At 39.4% G+C, this 22,880-nt stretch overlaps 1 protein-coding gene and 1 long non-coding RNA gene across 4 annotated transcripts in view; one reads left to right on the forward strand and one right to left on the reverse strand.

Moving 5' to 3' along the window:
- Hapln1 (hyaluronan and proteoglycan link protein 1) overlaps positions 1-22,880 on the forward strand; it is a 64,754-nt gene that overhangs the window by 32,854 nt on the left and 9,020 nt on the right. The window contains 3 exon segments of one of the 3 annotated variants that reach the window (NM_001439407.1): positions 4,320-4,488; positions 5,070-5,193; positions 20,810-21,181. In NM_001439407.1, coding sequence (NP_001426336.1) covers positions 5,094-5,193; positions 20,810-21,181 — 472 coding nt within the window. In that variant the 5' untranslated portion in view covers positions 4,320-4,488; positions 5,070-5,093. 3 annotated transcript variants of the gene reach the window in all.
- Positions 1,894-12,327, reverse strand: LOC147995976 (uncharacterized). The gene is made up of 4 exons (XR_015670249.1): positions 12,274-12,327; positions 11,895-11,986; positions 6,693-6,836; positions 1,894-3,930 (listed from the first exon to the last, which is right to left on the reverse strand). It is a non-coding gene; the product is annotated as an uncharacterized LOC147995976 (long non-coding RNA).

The raw sequence follows: 22,880 nt of genomic DNA on the forward strand, positions 1-22,880 counted from the left end.
AGTTGTATATATCAATAAAATAAGATAAAATGTCTAGGCTTTAACCTTTTCCTGTCACTCAGATGCACAAAGAATTCCACCAAGGGAAACAGAGCAATATAGTCTCGTGGTCAAATTATAGAGAAAGGCAGAGGGAAGAAATGACTGGGGCTAGGGCAGGATAGAATCTAGGAAAACCACCACAGTCAACCCGATTCATAGGATCATATAGGGTGACAGGAAGAGGGATCCACTGACCAACAGGCTTAACTCTCCCATTTCCCTCAGGGAACATGGGTATTGTAAAGTTGAGCAATGTGTGTGGCTGGGGATGCATGGTGGTTTGTTTAAGTTTTATGTTCTTTCCCTAATCATTGCTTCTCTCTCGATATTTATTTACATTCCAATCAAGCTTGACATTCTGCAACTGACTATTTTAGTATCAGATCATTGGAACTAGTATATTTGTATTTCAGAGTATTAAAATTTTACTTTGGACTTGGTGGTCGTAGCTCTTTGTCTTTAATTCCAGCATTTGGGAGCCGAAGGAGGTAGGTCTCTGAGTTCAAGGCCAGCCTGGTCTACAGAACCAGTTCTAGAACAGTGAAAACTACAGAGAGAAATCTTGTTTCGAAGTGAAGAATAGACTAGAACAGAACAGAACAGAATAGAATAAGAAAATTAATAAAAGAAAAGAATTTTACTTTGGAAAGGATACCTTGCTTCCCAATAGTGTTTAAGTATCACCAAAACCAACTACAAAATGACATGCTAGCATCTACTTTTTTTTTCTGTTTTTCACACTCACTCTCATATTTATTATCTGGGGGGACTGAAGACATGTGTACATGAAGTGGGGGGTCAGAGGACAATGCACAGGAGTCAGTTCTTTCTGCCACATGGGGCCAGTAATTACATCAGGTCATCAGGCTCGGCAACAAGTATGCTTGCCCATTTGAAACATAAATAAAAAAATATCCAATAAAAAAAGGAAAGAAAGATATCTGCTGGAACATATTTATAAAGCGATGTTTGTATTAGATGTTTGAGAATCTCATGCAATACATTTTGATCATACTCAGTACCTTCTGCAAATCCTCCATGACCTATTGCCCTAGTACTTTCATTCCCACTCAACGTTGAGTTCCCATCTTTTTTAAACCAATAAAGTCTATGTTTTTCAATTACTCTTGAGAGTAGGGCCTTGCTTGGAGTGTGGTCAGGCCATCAGAAGTGACACCATTCAAGTAAACTGACCCTTCTTCTCCCAGAATAATAGTATTAGTTTCTGTCCTAGAGCCTGGGCTCCAGCTCCTGCAGGGGGACTGTTCCTGCTTTCCGAAGCTCTGAGGGTATTCTCATTGAGGCGCTCACAACAAAATATTCAAAGTTAGCATCTCAGAGAAAAATGCGATGTTCTTCTTTCTGAGTCCAGACTACCTCACTCAAGATAATTATTTTCAGTTTCATCTATTTACTTGTGAATTTTATAATTTTATTTTTAGTAGATGAATACTATTCCACTGTGTAAACGCACCACAGTTTTCCTACCCCCTCACTGGATGAGGAATATTTAGGATACATTAGAGGAGCAATAAACATGGCAGAACATTACCTCTGTAATAAGATTTCAAGAAAATTGTTCAACATCATTAAAAATCCAGGAAATGGAAATTAAAGCTACATCGAGATTTAATTTTATTTCAATCCTAATAGCCACGACTTAAGAATAGAGACAGTAGATGCTCGCTTGGCTGTGGGTAAAGAGAATGTATATTAGCTGCTGATAGGCATATAAAATGGTGCAACCACTAAAGAAGCCAGCCTGGAAGTTCCTCAAAAGACAGAAGTAGATGATCGAGCTGTATCACTCTGTGGTATGTACCCAAAGGACTCTATCGTACAACAGAGATACCTGAATATTTTTATTTTAACCATGAATATTCAATCTGGACTCATTTGGGTGCTACTTACAACATTATGTAGTAGAAGGCTTAGGAGACTTAGTGACAATTAAAATGGGTAAGATGACTCTGATAAAATACTTGACAGGGAATCAGAAGGCTCTGAGTTCAGACCCCAGTTACCCATGGCAGAAGTCAAGCAAGACAGTTCATGTCTGTAATCCCAGCAGTGGGAGGCAGAAAGAGACAGGACCCTGGAATTTACCGGTCTTCCAGCCTAGCTTACCAATGTGTTCCAGGGTCAGTAGGAAACCCCATCTCTTGGATGTTAGCCTTTGACTTCTCTCTCTCTCTCTCTCTCTCTCTCTCTCTCTCTCTCTCTCTCTCTCTCACACACACACACACACACACACACACACACACTTACACATACAAATACAGAGTCACGCAAAATAAAATTAAGCATGCTTTTAAAAAAGACTGTCAATGAGTTTTTTGGTGAAATATGAGTGCTAAGTCAGGAGCTGTTAATGACAGCTGGTTACAAAAAAGTATCTTTAGTATTCTGATTTTACTCACATCAAGAATTGGAAATTTTCATTTAACATACATAAATATTTAGAGTAGTCATTAAAGACACAAATCAGATTCATCCATTCACTTGCATGACTACCACAGTCTGAGTTGACCTCATCTGTTAAGGAACCAGCCTGCAGATCCTTGTTATAGCAAATATGCTCAAAGGACTCCGCTGGTAAACAGAGCTTGCTCTGTTTGCAATTTGTTACTGTTTCTGAAAATTGTGTCCCTGAGGTTTTCTTTTCTGATTTCATGATTGTTAAAATGATGGTTGTTCTGCCATTGATTTAAAAAAGAAGAAAAGATAACTTCCCTGTTCTTGGCTGAATTGCATTAATATCAGTGTGGGCACTCTAGAGTCTTCCTTTGCAATTGCCACTGTGTTATCCAGAACTCACTACAAGTGAGTCTTTGCTTGGCTTTTTCAAAGATGGTGTATACATCTATGTATGTCTCATAAACCCCAAGAGCATTCTAACAATCTTTGCATTTCAGAACTGGAATATGGAAGTTAAGTCAGTGGGAGGCACTATTATTGATATGTTTGAATACTGAGCCATGGAATTAAAGGAGCTATATCCATCAAAATCTGTTTGTCTCTCTGCCTGTCTGTCTGTCTATCATCTATCTATCCATCTCTCTATGTTCCTATCTCTAGCTTCTATGTACGTACATCCCTATATATCTATCTAGATCTTACGTATATGGATTATTTTAGGTAAGATAATTCAAGGGAACTGTGTAATTGAATTAATGAACTCACGCAACTTTAAAAATGCATATATCTATAGCTCCCCATGAACTAAACTATATGTGGTCACAGTGATATGAAAATTAATCTAGGAAATTCATTGTGTTTGCTGATTTTACCCTTTTCTTAGAGTGTGTTTCATTTTTGGTTGTTGAAATTGCACTCTTCGTTTTTCTATAATATATAGAAATATATATTTCACAATGCACACTCTTACCTTTCAAGCAGAGAGCACAGCATGCCTTGGATAGTGTATGGCTATCATTTCATATTTGTATAATTATTCCAATAATATTAAAAATTACAAAATCGTCTCTCTTCTAATTGCTCACCTATAGCTCAATTTGGGCTGAAAATATGCAATATCTGGTGGCTGTGATGTTATGGACAAATACAAATGGAAAAATACATTTTACAAAACCCTCAGAGGAAAAAAGTTCTGAAAATAAGATTAATAAATTAAGTAGAATTTAGAAAAGGTCACACTTGCGTTCCAAAACAAATAGCCAAGCATCCACCATCTTCTCGCCGTGACATAATGAAGACTTGAAAGATTTCACAGAGGCAATGACAGAGTCACTGTGCAAGAACTGTAGAGAGGTATGCTTTCAGTCCCGAGAGACCTGGGAAAGTCCTGGGAGGCAGGGTCACACTCAAGGACCTCCAGGAACAGACAGTAAACTCATTAATATAAGTATTCCGGAGAGCCAGGCTTTCCTGGAAAAAAAACAAATTAGTGTGAGAAGCCAGAACTCTGCAATTTCAGCTTTCAAAATAGCCAGTATTGTTAAGGCTGCTGTGTGCATGGGGGCCAAAGACTCTGCTTTTACATTAAAACTGAAGCTACCCTGAAATTCTTCCCTGCAAGTACAGCAAGGAATGGGAGGTTTGCATTGCTCTGAATTACTTTTTGGTCCTTACAGTAGCAAAGTTTTAGGGGTGCCGTGTCCTGTCCTCTCCTATCAAGTCAGTCTTGGATAAAGGACAGGCAAAGGGTGGCTCTGCCTCCTTCACTTAGGATCAGAGCTGTGCCTCCCTTTCGGTTTCAGCTCTTCATTTGCCTAATTGCCCTGTGAGCCTGGCGGGGACATTCCCTGCAGGGCTCTGCTGACTGCAGAGACCCTACCTGACACTCCAAGGCGATGTGTCAGCACTTTAGCTTGGAATGAATGAGAAATCAATCCGCTTGCCTGCAGTGGCGTGTCATGCACAGTTCTAATCTAGTTTGTCCAAATTTTCACCTCTTCACCATAGACCCCAACAGTGTTTACAATGGTAAGTGCATCTGTAGCAAATGCACTGCTTTCTGCTTGATATCTTTTATCCTCCTTTCTATTTAGAACAAGCAACTCTAGCCTGCTTAGGAAGCCACATGTGCAATGACCGATGGTGTCAAGGCTCATGCAAATACTCCTCATTTGCTCTGGTCTAAGATGCGGTGCCTAACAAGGCTGGCTGGATTAAATATTCAGAAATAAATGTGCCAAATTGCTCTTTTGTTAACTTATACACCCAACTCAGGGGTTAATGTTTTAAGAGAGTATTTGACCCCTTATTAAAGCTCTGCCTAACTCTGTAAGTCTTCATGCCAAAAGCACAGTGTTTAAAATTGTTAGCTGTACAGTTCTGCAAAGACAGAGTTAAACACTGTTTGGACTCTGGCTGCCTCTGAGAAACTGAAATTTTTCAAAGCTCCACTGTCAGCTCTCAAAGGCTCCTACAGTAACTTTCTGAACAGATTGGGTTAAATATTTTTAGAGACCCATTCTACGATGATAAGGTGGTAATAATTTGTGCAGTGCAACACTCCGAAGGCTTCCAAGTTTCTCAAGCCTCTGTGTATGTGATCCTTACAGCAGAGAGGAGTCTGAGCTACAAGGATGAGAAGTCTACTTTTCCTGGTGCTGATTTCAGTCTGTCGGGCTGACCACCTTTCAGACAGCTACACTCCGGATCAAGACAGAGTTATTCACATCCAAGGTAAGAGAACACAAGTTCTCAAATGAGCATCGGATGAATTTCCAGTTACTTACAGTTGAGATGCTTTGATGCTTGTTAATTTCTGGTCTGCTGCATGAACTTTTTCCTTCTCTTTCTGCTAATTAGTAAACACATGTCTGGTGCATGGACCCTAATACACAAGGGGGACAATTGAAGTTGAACCTCTAAAGATCCTCCAACTGCAGGGAGTTGGTGCAGTTAACCCCAAGCTGAACGATGTGATTGGTGTCTTCACGTACAGTGGGGTGCATGAAGTTCATTTCAGTGCAAAGTGAAGGGGAGAGCTAAAAATGCAGCAGAACTTAGGGTGTAAGGTCATTCTGTCACAGTAGTTGCTTTAAGATTGAGAAAAGTAATGCCAATAAGAAAACTACAAAGCAAGCTATGGCTGGGAAATAGCAGCTTACCCTGTTAGTCTCTGTGTAAAGCTCGAGTTCCTATGGACCACACTAGCCCTGCATATTTCTGTTGAGCTCAGCTGATCCTCAGCCAGAGAGCTGTAGCAAGGCTAGTGGCTGCAGTGTAATGCAGCTCTTTCGTCAGGCTAAGCTTCTGTTGAGGGACATCCTGCAATAAGAAAGCTGGAAGACTTATGCAATGAGGAAAGGCAGTCCAAGGAGCAAAAAAAAAAAAGGTCTGTCACCTGCCCTTGGATGCTAAATCATTAAACTGAGAATTATAGAATAAATACTTTAAATGTATAATATTAATAATTTTAGATAAGTTCAACTTGGGGATCAGAGACATTATAAGTTTGATAAAAGACATTAGACATCAAGTTATAATTTCAAGGTCAAAGGTGTAGTCTTCAGAAAATTACATTCCCTGTTTAAAAGCAGGATCTGTAAAGGTCGTTTGAGAGTGTGAACCTGTAAATATTTTGGCAGTTGAGAGTAGAATTTCTAATTAATCTGTCTCTGAGTATTTTAGGCACATCCTTTTCAGTTTTGTTTTCTTGCAGCAGCTTTATTTTTTCACTGCTGAAGCATGGAAAGAAATTATATAATTGTAAATTTTCCTCAGGAAGCTGCCAGCTCAGCTTTTCCCCTAATGTGTTAGAACCAGAGCTGCTTCCCAAGGCTGGAATGTATTTACATGCTGTGGTTAGTGATGAGGAATAATAAATATCCTCTTAACTTCTAGTCACAGGATTCAATTCAATATAAATGGCAACACTGGAATAGCAACTTCAAATCTAATATAAAAATAATCTTTATGTAACTACGCTTTGAACTTACAAGATCTACTCAATTTGTAGTATAAATCATGTGATCCAGTGAGTATACGTGAAACCCAATTAGTGAAAATATTATTTTAAAAAATATACTGACATTCACGAACTAATTCATGTTACAGTAAAGTTATACGGACAAGGAAAACTCCTGTAGCCCAGCCCTCAAAATCCCATGAGTTCTATTGAAATTCATTGAAAAGGGACTGTTGCCCAAGGTACCCAAGTTATTCAAATGATTTCATACACTGTTGGGTTCTTTCCAAATGCCTTGATCATCCACTTCATTTCAATTGTAAATTCATATTCTTAGAGAGTGGAGGCTTCCCTGGAGAAGTTGCTTGATGCTTTCAGGTGATTCAACTACCAAGCCGGTGTTTGCTGGCTGAAACTAATACAGAAATGTAGTCAGGGCATAACATTGTGAGGTTCTCCTCATAAATCAAAACTTACTGTAAAGTTCTTCAAGGAACCATTCCCACTACCTCCCTCCCTTCCTTAGAGCACCACCATTCACATTGAGGTTTCAAGGCACGGAGTTCTGAGAATCCATGTCCAGTTGGCATGAGACAGTTTCAATTGTCTATTGTAATACAAATATAAACCTCATAGCACAGTATGGGACCAAGAAAGCAGGGGGCTTTTGTTACACTCTGGAAATACTAGACTCATTTCTCATATTTAAACTTTATTTGTAATAACCAAGAGGAATCAAAAAAAAAAACTTGAAACCCTCACAAAACGTCTTGAGTCATTTGCACCCCAATGATTAAATTAGCTGATTACTGAATTGTGCGGATGGTTGAAACAGTATGCGGATTGTGAAACAGTATGGTTTCAAAGAGGTAGAAAAACCATTTAAAATTCACATTACTATGAAAATATACTTTATGCCCTGTATTTCTCATTAAAGTTCTATTTTATACTCAAAAGTCCCCAAGCAAAACTAACTGATTGAATTAATATCACATATAGGCCATGTATTCTCCTTAGATACTTTGGTATAAATCCTCGACATTTTCTTGATTTGTCCAGCTTCTTGAATCAGAGTTACCTAAGCACATTTCTGGTAACATCTTTTCAACTTTGTTGCAGATTTTTTAGAAATGTAGGCATGTAAATGTTTAATCTGGCAGGAAGGAAGGAAAGAATGAGGAATGAGAAAAAAGAAAAGAAAGGAGAGAAGAAATGAAGGGGGAGAGAGGAAAGATAGCAGGAAATCAAAACCTGAGGACAGAGCATAGATCTCAGTTGGAACAGTGCACACTGTACTCGTATGAGGACTTGATTCTCAATTCTCCAGTACCCACATCAAAAGCTGGATGTGGTAGCACTTCTGTAACCCCAGCACCGTGGGAGAGAGGAGGATCAAAGAAAATGGGTTCCTGGACCTCTTTGACTAGTCAGCCTAGCCTGGTCAGTGAACTCCAGATTCAGTGAGAGTTCCTGTCTCAGAAACATAAAACTCAAGCAAGCAAAAAATCAAAAACAATATGGAAGGTAACAACTAATATCCTTACACACATAAATATACCACATATCACATGTGCACAAACAAGTGGGCACGTGCATGTACACCCTTACACACATAAATATACCACACGTCACATGTGTACACACAAATGTGCATGAGCATGTACACCCTTACACACATAAATATACCACATATCACATGTGTACACACAAGTGGGCATGTGCATGTACACCCTTACACACATAAATATACCACACGTCACATGTGTACACACAAATGTGCATGAGCATGTACACCCTTACACTCATAAATATACCACATGTCACATGTGTACACACAAGTGGGCATGTACATGTACACCCTTACACACATAAATATAGCACACATGCAATAACATAACACACTCCTACACACACAAAAAAAACTACTGGTTATACATGAATATGTATTTGAATACAACACTTGCTTTTGTCATGATTTATAATTTCTGGTCCATATTGAATATATTTACTCTTCTACATAATTTTAAACAATATGTTTCCAAGTGTTTGCAAAGCTCCAGAGTGTTATTACAGAGAAAGCAGTTATACTATCAAAGCACAGATTTTCTTCTCAACAAACTTACTAACATTTCCAATAGGGCAACGGAGGTGATAAGAGAGAAGAAAATAAGAACTAAATGAAGGAAAATAGAGAGAAAAGTAGTCAGTCACAAATGGGTCCCATCTACAGCAATGTATCTAAATTCATTGACGTTTGAACACTTGGCATTTTTAGCCCATAAAATATACCTTGTGGCTACTTCTAAGTTTGGAATGAATAACACACACTATTACTATATGTTACTTTGCTAACTATCTATTAAAACCATGTACTTTTATACTTCTACGTACAAAATTTTCCTTTCAGGTGGCAACAATTTTACATTGGATAGACATTGCATTTTATGCTCCTTTACTGGATGATAAAACTGCCAAACTATGAAAGAAATCAAATTATTAGAAAAATACATATTTACAACCAAGCAAATGGTTCATTAGTAAATTACTTTCTGACCAAAAGTACATGAGAATGAGTGTTTTCTCAATTGAAGCACTTACCTAAAATCTTTACAGCATGCTAGTTTTTATTTTACCACATAATGAAAATATTTACAACTGCTTATTGTTTCAGCTCTTTACTTAAAAATATAGTGAAAATTTGTTTAAATTCTAAGAAATTAAAACACTCATTCAAGGATTACCACAGCAATAGTATCTAGGAAAAACAAAATCATTACCATGTAGAAATTATTTCAAAATAAAGACATTGAAAAATGGACATAATACCTTAAAACTACTTCAAAAATTTTATATGACCGTAGTGAAGTACTGTTTACCACTCTAGAGGCTGTGGGACCTGGGAAGACGGAGCTGATAAGTGAGATAAAGTCTCATGCAATGGCCAACTTTATACAATGCACCAGACAATTAAACTTTGTGCGTTAAAAGGAGTCACATGAGTAAAGTGTATTATCACAATGGCACACAGCAAGGGGTAGACAAGCCGAATGCAACAAAAATATGCCCCTCCCCCATACAGGCACGTAAACAAATAACAATAACCACTTGTAATGAATAATCTGAAGTAAACTCACCCCTATCTCCTACACCTGGGAGAGGCTGAGAGCATTCACATTGCTCAGTGACCAGGATAAAAGGTAGCCATTTTCCCCTGGTGTATTTATACATGTTGGGTAGTTGGCTTCCCTGAATAATCAGCCATTAATCACCACATGTACACACTCTGTGAAGTATATCAGCTTATGTTCAAAGACTGTGTTATGAGGTCTGTGAAACAAAGTAAGTCAAAGAGAATCCATCCTACATTTTCTACTCTTCACTCGAAAGGCACATGTCTACATCCTGAAAACAATAAACTCCCCAGAGCCACAGTGCATCATGTATGAAACCTATTAGAGCAAGGATCATTTTATTGCCATCAAGTGTATAAACTGTGCGAGCAGGATGTGGACACAGCCTTCACTGTGTTTTTCCAAAGCATTTGAATGTTTCGGATGGACAAGGTCTGACATAAAATGAGGCTGGAGGAGTAAACGGAAACCAGACTGCCACGTGTGTTGTCATCCAGGCTTGCATTCTACATTTAACCACTGTAAATGTTAAGTCTGAAGAAAAGATATACTCTACCCTGACTGCCTCCTATAAAGACCAGGTGGCTAGCACACTACAAGTCAATGTGAGGAAACCCTGTAGGAGTGTGCTGGTTAGTGTTTGTCAGCTTGACAAACTAGAATCACCTAGGTGGAGGCAGCCACTGTTGAAGAACTGCCTCCAGCAGATTTCCTTTAGTTCATCTGAGGGGCATTTTCTTGATCAATAATTTATGAGAGAGGGTGCTGCTGACTGTGAAGAATGCCACTCCTGAGAAAGTGATCCTGTGTTGGAAAGGACAGTAAGATGCAAAGCCACAGAGCAAGCCATAAGCAACATTCTATAGTTTCTACTTTAAGCTCCTACATTAATTTCTTGCCTTGGCTTCCCCAGATGATGGGCTATAACCTGAAGGCCAAATAAATCACTCATAAGTTGCTTTTGGTCAGTGTTCTATCACAACAGAACGTAACTGAAGTATGAAGGGTCTTAGGTATGGGAAATCATGACGTCACGAGACTAGATGGACTGTTCACTTTACTGGATGTATACACACCAGGGCTTACTGACGGAATGGATGCAGAGGTATCTCAAAGCACAGCCCACAGGTTTTATGTTGACTAAATGAATGAGTGGTGAAGGCAAGGCCTACACTAATAGAAACAGACAAGATGGGTTAGGATAAAACAAGAGAGATACATTGACAACACAATATAGGACCAGAGGTATGTAGATGTGCTAGTTACAGAGTTTCCCATGCATGTGATACTATAAACTACAAGATATAGGTCCACGGATTTTGGGACTAGAATAGATAGCCTGTGGAGGTAGAATATCCAGACAGGGGCAAGAAGATACATATGGAGAGCCTCACTACCAACAACTTGAACAAGAGTATGAAAAGGCTTATATTCACGTCCAAAGGGTCTGAATCCTGATCTATAATGTATGCAATTTTTCCTCATCATTTTTAATTTTAAATTGACATGGCAGCATATGCTCATAATCCCAGAACTTGAGAAAAAAATCAAGCTTCAAACTAGCCTGGATATATAGGTAGAAAAATACTGTTAAGATCTAAATTGCCTGCAAAGGATTAGAAGTAGACACTTTAATATTAAATATTATTTCTTTACCAATGGTTTGATGCTTCACAACCTATGTCCCCTAGTACAACATTGGAAGGGCCTGTAACACTGCCCCTTAGAACGGGGTGGTTGCTCCCAGACTCTCTATAGGCCTTTTGGCACATTGTTCTGCTGTTCAAACTGATCGCATCAATGTATAACCCTTCATCAACCAAAACATTTGTGTTTGACTTGTGCTGGTATTAGGTGTCACAGCAGGCAGGGAAACACACTACAAGAGGGAAGGATGAAACTTCCCTTCAGTTTTACTTATTTAAATTGTATCACACTTTGATAGTCTGGTGCCAGGTAGTTTATTGCCAGCACATTTAAACACATTTTAGAAAGCCATTTCTTGGTGTAATACAATCCCCAGTGCACAAGGAGGCAAAACTACATTGAAACTGAAGTCAAAGTACAAGTGATTTCTTCCAAGAAAATGAATTCTAGAGATAAGGTACCTGCAGTAGCTTAAGGGTCTAAGGAAGGATCTGGTCTCAGTCATACAGGTAACATAGAGATCATTTGGGCTATTAACCATTACTGCTCCTGGTTGTGAGAGCTTGGGGAGACAGTGGTTGGTTATACAGATAACGTGAGGATAATTCAGACCATTGGGTATGTCTAGACCTGGTTTTGAACATTTGATATGGCCCAGCCCAGCAGATCATGCACAGCACCAGGCTTTTGATCACCTTCGGTTCCCAGTCTTCTGTACGGAAGAGCAGGGTTTGAGTCCTTCCTTTTGAGAGGACAGTCCTCCATTTATTCCAATATCCCTGGAGATCTGTTGTTGTAAAAATATAAAAATAAAAAAGTAAGGGTTGTCTTTTACCCCACTAGGTCTGCACTGCAGTGCCCCAAGATATCTGCTAGATATCTTGGCAGAAACACATCCCAGCCGCACACTTTCTTACACGCAAACCCTCACATAAAAGAACACACAACACAATAATCTTTGACCCAATTGGTAAGATATAATTGCCCACTTGAACATACAAAGCCCAGTATCATCCATCCCTTAGGAACATTGATAACAACCCGTAAATACACAGAGCAGAATCTTAACATCACCTGCCATGGCTTCTTCCCTCTCTCTCTCCTCTGTCCTGTCTCTTCCTCTCTCCTAGTCTCCTCCTCCTCCTCCTTCAAACTTCTCTTCCGCCCATCCTTCCTTCTCCTCCAATGACAGGCTTCCTTCTATCCTGTACCTGTCCCTCACCTGTACTTTACAAATTCAATGGGGAGGTGGTTCTGGTGAAGTCATCTGACTTCTGAGTATATGACTAGGTAGCTGTCCTTGGGGCAGTGGAATTAGCATCAAAATACAGATAACTTCAGGGCAAACCACAACAGAGATCTGTGGGTGTAAAGGTCTTCATGATCCCAACCCAATTGTATTTTATTTTCTTTCAGCATTAAATTCAATACCTGATCCATTGAAGGTTTAACAACTCACAATTGTTTTCAAAGCAATAGTGAAAAGTCCCCTAAATATTTTCTTAGTGCTTTTGTATTGCGATTTTATCTTCCCCATTATGTAAGGGTGTTAATCTTATCAGTACAAACGGTTAAATGTCCCTTCTGAAAACTATAAACTGACCTTTTACTTCCGTCCACAATAGACATGTTCTGTATGGAAACAGACTTTAGTTCTGCTCCTTTGCCATAAAATACAAGAGTTTTGGCAATTATGAAATGTGCAGATTATCGCAGATATTAAATGAAAGAAACTGGAACAATAATTTCTCTGTGTATTTGAAACAAACCTTGATCGTCACCATCTTGGAAAGTGTATCTATCTTTACTTTTCTTTTCCATTAATTCTTTGAGAATTTCATACAATGTTTTCTGATCATCTTCATTCCCTTCCCAACGCTTGCCAGATCACCTTCTCTACCCACTGACACTTGTGTCCTCTTCTTTTTTCTAAACCTATTAAATACAGTTTGTGCTGCCCTTATACTCTTGGATGCATGGTCTTTTCTGGGACATCCTAAACCACTAGAGCCCTCACCCTTAAGGGGTGACTCTCCCTCTCCCAACATCTATCAGCTGCCCATGGTTCCCTAGCCCAGGGAGGAGTCCATCTTGATAGTGGGATTTTTGTATGGCCTAAGCCTGCCCAGGGCTTGTGCATGCTGCCACGAATGCTCTAAGTGCTAACGTGCAACTGCATTGCTTTGTTCAGAAAACACTTTCCTTGAAGTCATCCATGGCCTCTGACTTTTAAAATCATCCCACTCCCTTTGCTTCAGTGATCCCCAAAAATTGAGAGAAATGAGAATACAATAGCCATCCCATTTATCTTTAAAATGTCATTCAACGCACTGTTGAAATGGCCCAATTCAAAAAATTTCCTGTCTTCCTTAGTCTTTCTACAATATCTTAATTTATCTTTTGCTCAGTTTCAGTTAATAAAAATCTAATGCTAGGTTTCCCCTGTTATCTACTGGTAACACCAATACATTTAATTTCTGGAGATTATTAACCAGAGAACCCGTAAGTCAACAAAAATACCAACAGCATCTCTTGCTCTGAAACAACTAGCAGACTCCATGGCAGAGTGCTAATGCATCTGAACTGACATTTACAATCGGGTTCAGGTATGCAGCCTGATGGAAGGTGAGCTCTATCGTCCCAGTTCATCCTCCTCAACAGCAGTATGTAACTGATGAGTCATGCTAGCTTTGACAAGACTAAGCGTCCTGCCCCAGGCAGTTAGCTATTGAAGAAGAAATTCACACTTGAGCCGTCTGCCTCTCCTGAGTTCTGCGCTCTTATGTGAGCAGATAGACTTCAGGTAAACTTCCTCACTCCTTGGGGAGTACTTTTTGAGGGCAGGAATAAGTAAATATAATTAGTGGTTTATTCAGTTCGTTGTTCATCCAGATGTTTGGAACCGTATTCCGAATGAAAACGTCCAAGTAATCTACGAAGAAGTTGAAGAAGAATCAAAATGAAATGGTACTATATAGAAATAAAGATCAGACAGACAGACAAGGAGAGACAGACAGACAGGGACAGAGACAGAGAGACAGAGAGAGATAGACAGACAAAGAGGGAGAGAGAGATAGAGAGAGCGAGAGAGCGGGGGCGGGGGACTGTTGATTGACATTTCCTATTTTATATAATGAATTTTGGGCATGTTCATATATTCCTCTTCCCCTTTCTCATCCTTTTTCTCCCACTGAAATGTTTCTTCAGATAAGTTTTCTCCCTACATCAGTGTCTCCTTTTTGTGTGAGACTCACTGAGTTTAATTAGAATTTTCAGCCTCAGGAAGATAGGGAGCTTATTTACTAGAGCAAGAGCAACTTATGACAGTCTATGCAACTGAAGAAAAATGAAACCTCATATCCCATCAATTGTTAACTGCCAGTGGGACACAAGAGCAGGGTAGAACTCCTGGGAGTTGATGGTCCTCGCATGCAGTCCTGCCCAGAGTCACTGCCTCAGAGGAATAGAGGAGGCATTGATGAGGTGCAGGATTTTAACTGGCTGCTTCTAGGAACTGGTTTTTGAGCCTGGTAAGCTGCAAGATGAGCTGTTAAACACACCCAATCCGTGCTGAGCAGTGAGCCTTTCTTAGCATAACTAACTTTAACTGGATACTTGTTACCAGTTGGGCATTGGCAAAGCTGTTTTGTGTGTTGTTTAAATAAATATTCATAAGAACCTTTGGATGAAGTTGTTTTGTTCTCTTTTACTGAGAGTCAGAGGGACTAAGCAGAGTGTTTTAAGAATCTTGCATTGCCCACATGGAATTCTATTGGTAAAACAGAGATAAACCAACCCCACTTCTTGTGTCTTCTATACTAAAATATGAAGAAGATGGAAATACTAAATTCAGAGTGTTTATCAGTGTGTTACACAGATTCAGGGACACAACTCAGAGCTGAGAGTTTTTTTAAATGTAACTCATTTGACCCCATAGAGTTTCTCTGGGCCTCTTGATGCCTAGCTCAAGCAGACAGGTTTCCCTTTAGTGTCAAGAATATTTCCTACATTGCCATAAATCCACCTTCAGGATTTAAAACAGTGGCAGCATGTGTCTTTACTTTTCAATGAGAAGTTGGCAATAATAATAACATAACAGGCATTTGTGATCAGGATTGCCCCAAACAGTACTATTATTCAGTGTCGAATGATTTCCCATCACAGTCAACTTAGCCAGAAGGCAAGGGAGGAAGACGGTGTGCTACTAAAAGGAAACTTGCTCTGTAGCACATCAAAGCAGGAAATATCGGTCTCGGAGGAAAAATACATGCTGTCTGAGAAAACTGTAAGCTATATTGTTCTAGATAGTCTGGTAGATTCATGAGAAGGAATCGGTCACAGAGACATACAGAACTGGTGTTAGGGATGGCAGTCCAAGCACAGGGAGGCAGTAAACTGATGCAAAAGCACATTATTGCAGTTCATGCAGTTTGAGGGTAGCATTGCTCAAAGCAGAAAGGCAGCAGCCATCACCTGCTGAAAGGGTGACCTTCATTGCCCTGTTCCGAGCACCGGGGCTTTCATTTATAATTCAAAACCAGACATCATGAAGGTTCTTGGAAACATTGCCTTTAAGGACCAAGGAAACTGAAGTAAAGCATCTTTAAAATCTTGGTTAGAGATATCAGTTTTATTAAGCGAGTTCTATAAATATAAAAATGTAATACTTCATTCATGACCATAAAATACCCCACAATCACCCCTCGGACTTCTTGTACTTCTTTCCTGAAGAACCATAGACAAGCATTTGTTGGTTTCAGTTGGCTATTCATTTATTAAGGAATTCCTGAAATTGTAGTTTATTTTTCATTCCATTGTCAAACATCGTAATACAGACACAAAGTTCAGAGTTTTTAAAACATGGCCGTTTGCACCACAAACAGGCAAACTCCTTATACACACGTACACACACATACACACACACACACATCCGCACGCGCACACACACGCATGCACGCACACACACATTTTTCAATTCTTCTGGGGATTATTTTTAAAGCTTTGTTTGAATGAGTTCTCCTGGGGGTTTCGGCTACATCATTGTCTATGAGTTCGTGCTGCAGGAGAAATCAGCTTTCTTTTCTGTGTGATGAACAATTCTGAAAATAGATAGTGGATGCCTGCACACTACAGTGAAAGTAAGTAGTGTCCCTGCCCACACATGAGAATGGGATTTAAATCTAGGTATACATATATAATGTGTGAATATGCAAGCCTATGTGTTCATAGCCATCTATACCTTATAACCTTGACTGCACACCAAAATCAAAACAAGACAAACAAAATAAAAAAAAAAAAAAAAACAAAGCAACACGAAAGGTAACAAAGCTTTGCTTTGCTGTTTTTCTTGTAGAGGTGTATTTTTTAATTCCCCTATGTAACTATCAGATGAGTCACAACTTATTTTTTTTTCAATTGATTTAAGAAATCTAAAATTCTGGAACCTACTTCCTTCCATACACCATGGGGACAAGTAACCTAACAAGACTTGTTGTCTTGCATGGCTTTATTTCAAAGGGATAAGCTTTGATTCACAGTAACTTTTTCCCAGGTAGGGTTTCTCTCTGAATATGAACTTCAAAAACCTTACACTTCTAATAGAACTGAGAGGTTTGGTTTCAAAGCTGTGATTCTAAGGTTTTTTTTTTGTACAATCATTTTTGACCTATTGTTTAAAGAGTTTATCTAAAGTACACGGCAGATAAAGGTCATGCTTCTCTCATTTGCTGCCCCTGCATCTCTCCTCCAGATTGCACAGCATTCTGGAAACTAATAAGAGGGCGCCAGCGGTCCAGTGCATCCCCGGTTGGCATTCTCACCATGCCCTGCTGTTTCCCTTGGAGGAAGCACTACACTTGGAAGGGCATCAAGTCCCTGAAGTTACCATCACTCGCCATTTCTGATAGAACAAGTAATTTCCTACTTCAAAGATGCTCCTCGGAAAGGCTCCATGCTCCACCGAGCATCTTTAATTCCCCAAATCAGCTTTATATTTTGAGTAAACAGCCTGACTTAAGGACAAGGTCTTCAGTCTACCTAGATGTTCGCATGAACTTACAGTGGACAATAAGAACAAAACCAGCACACGTTGTGCAGCTTCGTTTCATTTATTCTCTCATTTTGCTAAGAAGAAAACCAGGCAGTACTGATTCTGACAATCAAGGCTTAATTTTATAGTGTACTTGTATTGCTGTGAGACCACCCTGTCAATCAAAGAGTGTTGATGGAAGCATGAATATATATAGAACAAAGGACATGATCAGATCCAAGGTTTCCTACTCTAGCCCACACTGTGCATTCTGTCTTCTGCGATCTTGACTCCTTTTCCGATGCTATTGTCGTTTCCTTTTTGCTTCCTTGCTTAGTCGTTGGCCCATGGGATGAAAGCCTGTGACAGAGCCTAATAACAAGATTAAACTAAGTTTTCTTCTGAGACAGACATGGTGAAGCTGGGCTGTAATAGGGTTTTGACAGAGCTTTGAAAGCTTCTGACTTGCTAACCGTGTTTCTTTCTTCCATATATTCTGCTTGGTAGTAGGCCCCTCCCTCCACCTTCAGCCATGCTTAGTGCTATTTAATCTGCAATATTCATCTAAATGCAAACCAAAGCCATCAGCAGGGCCATGATGGGGTGTGAGTTAGTGAACCCTGATGGTCATTCATTACTAAATGTGTTAGGCATTCTTCCCAGACTTATTTGAATTTCAGGTCAAGAACTCTAGACTATCATACACCCTGGGAAGCACATTAAATCCTGAAATATAAGTCAGCCTCTACCCACAAGGAAACACTGCAGAAGAGTTAACAGTTAAAAACAGAGAGCATCAGAAGTCTCAGTCCTTGAGTTTTGTTCTTTGCTCCAGCTCAGTAATTTATGGAACAAGACCTTGCATTCATCCTGAAACATCTTACCATTGCACTAAATCCTACAAATGCCCAATTCCCTTAATAAATAGGTGGCGTTGGATATATTATTTAGATTCTTGACCCGTTCGGCTCAAAAACTTTACAAGTGGTTGATGGTGAAAATCTCTAAGTGTGAAAATCCTGCTTACCACTAGACAGTGCTCTAGTATTCTGAGACCTACTGAGTGCAAGCTGTGCAATAGTAACTAGGCGGGTAGCACCATGTGCTATCTGATGCTGTTTTGAGTGACTCGTGTGTGCAAGGTCTACTCTATGATGCTTTAGTTCATTTGTAAGGGAAGGAGCTTGCCCCAGGGAAAGAATCACCAATTGACACAGTGGGATTAGATCAGGTTCTCTTGCCTATGAAAATCCCCGTTGCTGTCTGGCTATCTGCTGCTGTGCCTCTCAGTTTTATACGTGGGTATCGGTTTCCACTTTCAACTGAGTAATTTGAACAAATTGCAAAATGGAAACCTCTTGTAGAAATGTGTAGTGTCTCTATTGATACTTAAAGCCTAGCATGGCATAAAGTCCAGGTGTGTTCCTCAAATATCAAGCATCAGTGTTCCTTGTGACAATTGGTGCCTTAGCTACGGTTTTATGACTGGAAAGGGGCACTGTGACCTCAGCAATTCTTAGAAAGGAAAATATTTGACTAGGGCTGGCTTAAAATTTCAGAGGTTCAGTCCATTAATGATATGGTGAGAAGCATGACAGCACGCAGGCCGACATGATGCTGCAGAGAGAGCTGCGTGTCGGACATTTTGATCTGCAGGCAGCAGAGGAGACTGCTACACTGGCCCTAGCTTGAGCATAGGAGACCTTAAAGCCTGTCTCCATAGTGACACACTTCCTCCACAAGGCCACACCTACTCAATGGCCACACCTCCTACTAGTGTCACTCCCTATGGAGCAAGCACTTAAATACAAGAGTCTGTAGGTTCCAATCCTATTCAAACAGCCAAACTGAGCACAGTTAGTCAGCAGCATGTCCCCCCACCCCAAAAAGAAGAGCAGAGATGTTTAGGTAGATCTCAGATATTAGAGTATTAGGTGGGAGAATTACATGTAGGGTAGAGCAAAAGTGGGTTTTATTTTTCTCCTCTTCAGATTCTCTTGTACTAAATAAGAAGAGATTGATTGGAATACATGCAAATGTTTAATGAATCATGCCTGTGATTCATTTTAATTAGCTACTTTATGAAGTCATGTTCTTTATTTTCATTATCTATTGAAAGTGGAAACTTTTCTGTTTTTGAGTATTTGGACTCAAATAAATGCAACGATATGCTAAGTTTTGAACATCAAATTCTTATCACAAGAGTGTCAGAAGCATCCGAGTTTAGATAATTTTTACTGTGAATCAGAATCTGCTCTGCGCGTGTCATTAAATAAGTTTTGAGTTCTATCTCAAGGAAAATGGCGACTCTTTTGGATGCAGTGGTTCTCAGCCTACTGGTTGTGACTCTGTGGCTAGCCTCTGTCTCCAAAAATGTTTACATCATGATTCAGAACAGTGGCCAAATTACAGTTATGAAGTAGCAATGAAAATAATTTATGGTTGGGGGTCACCACAACACGCGGAACTGTATTAAAGGGTCGCAGCATTAGGAAGGTTGAGAACTGCTGTCCTTGTGATCTATCCATCTTAAAAGATTCAGGGCCAAGGATTGTTCAAGAACAATTGTTCTAGGGCTGCAAAGACTGCCAAGCTATATTCAGAACAGCTTTTATGGTTTGGAAACTGTGAAGACAAGAGGTATGGTTGTCCTAGAGTTCTTCCACTTTTTCCTTTGCATATCTCAAACATCCTTAACAGAATGTGTCAAGGTCAAAAACATCAAGTTCTAATGAGGGGAAACCCCAGGGAAAGTTGAGATCTGAAAATAACTGCTGGCTCTCTAACAGAGACAGCAGTGCTGACTGGCGACTTATATTATCACAGTGCTCTTTAGAAAGCTACGAAGTCCTTGGAGGGTGGAGGCAGGAAACCACAGGGCAAGAACAATGAAGGTGGAAGTGCTCGGTGTAAAACAAGAGGAGAGCAAGGAAAAGAGAGGAAGAAAGGAAATAGAGAGGAACTGAGGCCACCTCAGGAAATGAAGACTGAAATAGTTATTGGGTGTTACAAAAATAATTATGATTCTTAAAACACTTTAAGCTTTCATGGTTTGAGGATGTATCTCAGAGCTTACTGTAGTTTATCACCGCCACTAAGACTACCTTCTGATGCCCAGTCTCGGTTGAAATGAAATGTGTGAATGTTGCTTGAAATGCTTTACAAGTGCACATAAATGGAAGACATAAATGTAAAGGTACATGCATGACCGTAATGATAAGGCACAAGTGAATTGTGTCTCTTTAAAGGTTTTCTACAAGTGCATTTCAGACTTAATAGCAGTAGAAAATGTGTCCAAGCTTACTTTACCTTGAAAGATTTGGTGTTCATATTGAAAGGAATCTAAACAGTATTTAGACTTTATTACAAGGTCATTATTGAATCCCCTAATTGACAACTGTGTATATTATTCCCAGTTTTATAATGGCTTGCAGACACCTCTTGGCTAATAGAGATATCTTAATGTATGCTTCAAAGCAAGCATGTAGAGAACGGGTCAGGTAGCCCTTTTCATTAGATAAAACACTCTGAAAACCCATGAAATTATTTTCTGCTTCTTCATCTTTCCCCTTCCTCTTCTAGCTGAAAATGGCCCCCGTCTACTTGTGGAAGCAGAACAAGCCAAGGTCTTCTCGCACAGAGGTGGCAACGTGACACTGCCATGTAAATTTTATCGAGACCCTACAGCATTTGGCTCGGGAATCCACAAAATCCGCATTAAGTGGACCAAGCTAACTTCAGATTACCTCAGGGAAGTGGATGTCTTCGTTTCCATGGGCTATCACAAGAAAACCTACGGAGGTTATCAAGGCCGAGTGTTTCTGAAGGGAGGCAGTGATAATGACGCCTCCCTGATCATCACAGATCTCACCCTGGAGGATTACGGAAGATATAAGTGTGAGGTGATTGAAGGACTAGAAGATGATACTGCTGTGGTGGCATTAGAGTTACAAGGTAGGTATTCATCAAGCATGTTAAACTTCAAAGGAATAGTGAGTCTCCACTTCTTTATTTTCACACAGGGTAACATGTAATAGTTACTGTAGCAATAATGGACGAACTCATATGTCTTTGCCTAGCAAGTTTTTCCCCTTTTATGTTTTGCCATCTGCATATGATTTCAGCTTTCAGCTTAGAAATGTACGCACAATACTCATGTGCAAATTTGAGACTGTTCACGACAAGGAGAAACCTGCAATGGAACTGAATTAATAATATTTGGAAATAGCCTTATGCTATTCAAAACTTAAATCCCATTATGTGGTTATTGAGAAATTCAAATTAGATTCTTTTTTATTGTGCTTCTAAAATTATCTCTATTTCCAACTAATGGTAAGATTTGTAAAGGACATCTGCAGTGAAATACAGGTAATTGTATTCAGTAAGATGACTGCAGAAGTTAATTTAGCAGAAAATTTACTTAAATATTCTTGCCAAGAAGCAATTTTTTAATGGCCCAGGGTCCTTTAGAAACTAAATAGCAAATGATGCAGGTACTTGGGGAGATAGATAGATAGATAGATAGATAGATAGATAGATAGATAGATGATAGATAGAAGGATAGATACATACATACATACATACATACATACATACATACATACATACATACACTGACCACATTCAATGGGTTTAAAAGTCAACAGAATACAAAGCTATGCAAGCAGAAGTGTCCTTACCTTGGACTCATTTCTCGGTCATCACTCCTGGAAAGTGCTAAAGGTTCACTGTATAGAGTGCAAGTTGTCACATTTTCATGAGTTTTGCCCATGTTCTACACTGAAGACTGAGACTAGCTCCATTAGTAAGATCGTTTCCTTCACAAAACCATAGGTCAGTGTTTGCTAGAAGCTTTTAATCTCATTCCAGAAAAAAAGTTATTGTGTCTTTTGAAAATGATAACCCTGACCACCAGCCCTCCCAAATCCCACAAGATTCTGGCAGGCATGTAGAAGTCGGTCAGCCTTATCTCCCTGATAAAATCCAGTGCAAAGCTCTGTGGCTACAGAACATGTGTTCTAGCTGTATAGATGTTCAACGAGATGTATAGACTGTGGGTCTAGTTAATCCTAGTATGTGATGCTTTTTGCCTTCAAGGTTTTTTTATAACAAAGTTAATTTGTTTTTTAAAGAAAATATTAAAGTATTTTTAAAGTTACAAAAGTCTTGTGACTTTATAAAAGGATCGAGTGATGTGATTTTAAAATAGAAAGCAACTCAAATATAAATACATATGCATATTTATATTTATATTTGTATACTGGATTTGGAACTAACTCAGGAACTAATGAATGCTGCTCTACTGCTTATAAGAAGCAGGATACACAGGATAGTATGTTGATATCTGAAATTTTTTCTGGGTCTTTAAAGTTATTACAAATTAAAGTACCCTATATTTTCCAGTTTCTTTTTGGCAAAGAAAAGGTGGTACAAACATTTCTATCTTCAGATAAAGATGCTGGGAGTTCTGCTCCTTGAGCTCTAGCTACCGAGAGAAGCATTGCTCGATACGTTATTTTCCTTTCTACACATCTGGGATTGTTGAGAAAAGAGAACAAATGTCACAGTATGCAGAGAGCGTTGTAGCACTTCTATGCTGGGGCACACCCTGGTCCTAGTTGGACAGGGGCAGAGCATCCTGAGAACCATCTCC

The sequence above is a fragment of the Rattus norvegicus genome, chromosome 2 (assembly GCF_021556685.1).
Source record: "Rattus norvegicus strain SHRSP/BbbUtx chromosome 2, alternate assembly SHRSP_T2T, whole genome shotgun sequence".
Lineage (NCBI taxonomy): Eukaryota > Metazoa > Chordata > Mammalia > Rodentia > Muridae > Rattus > Rattus norvegicus.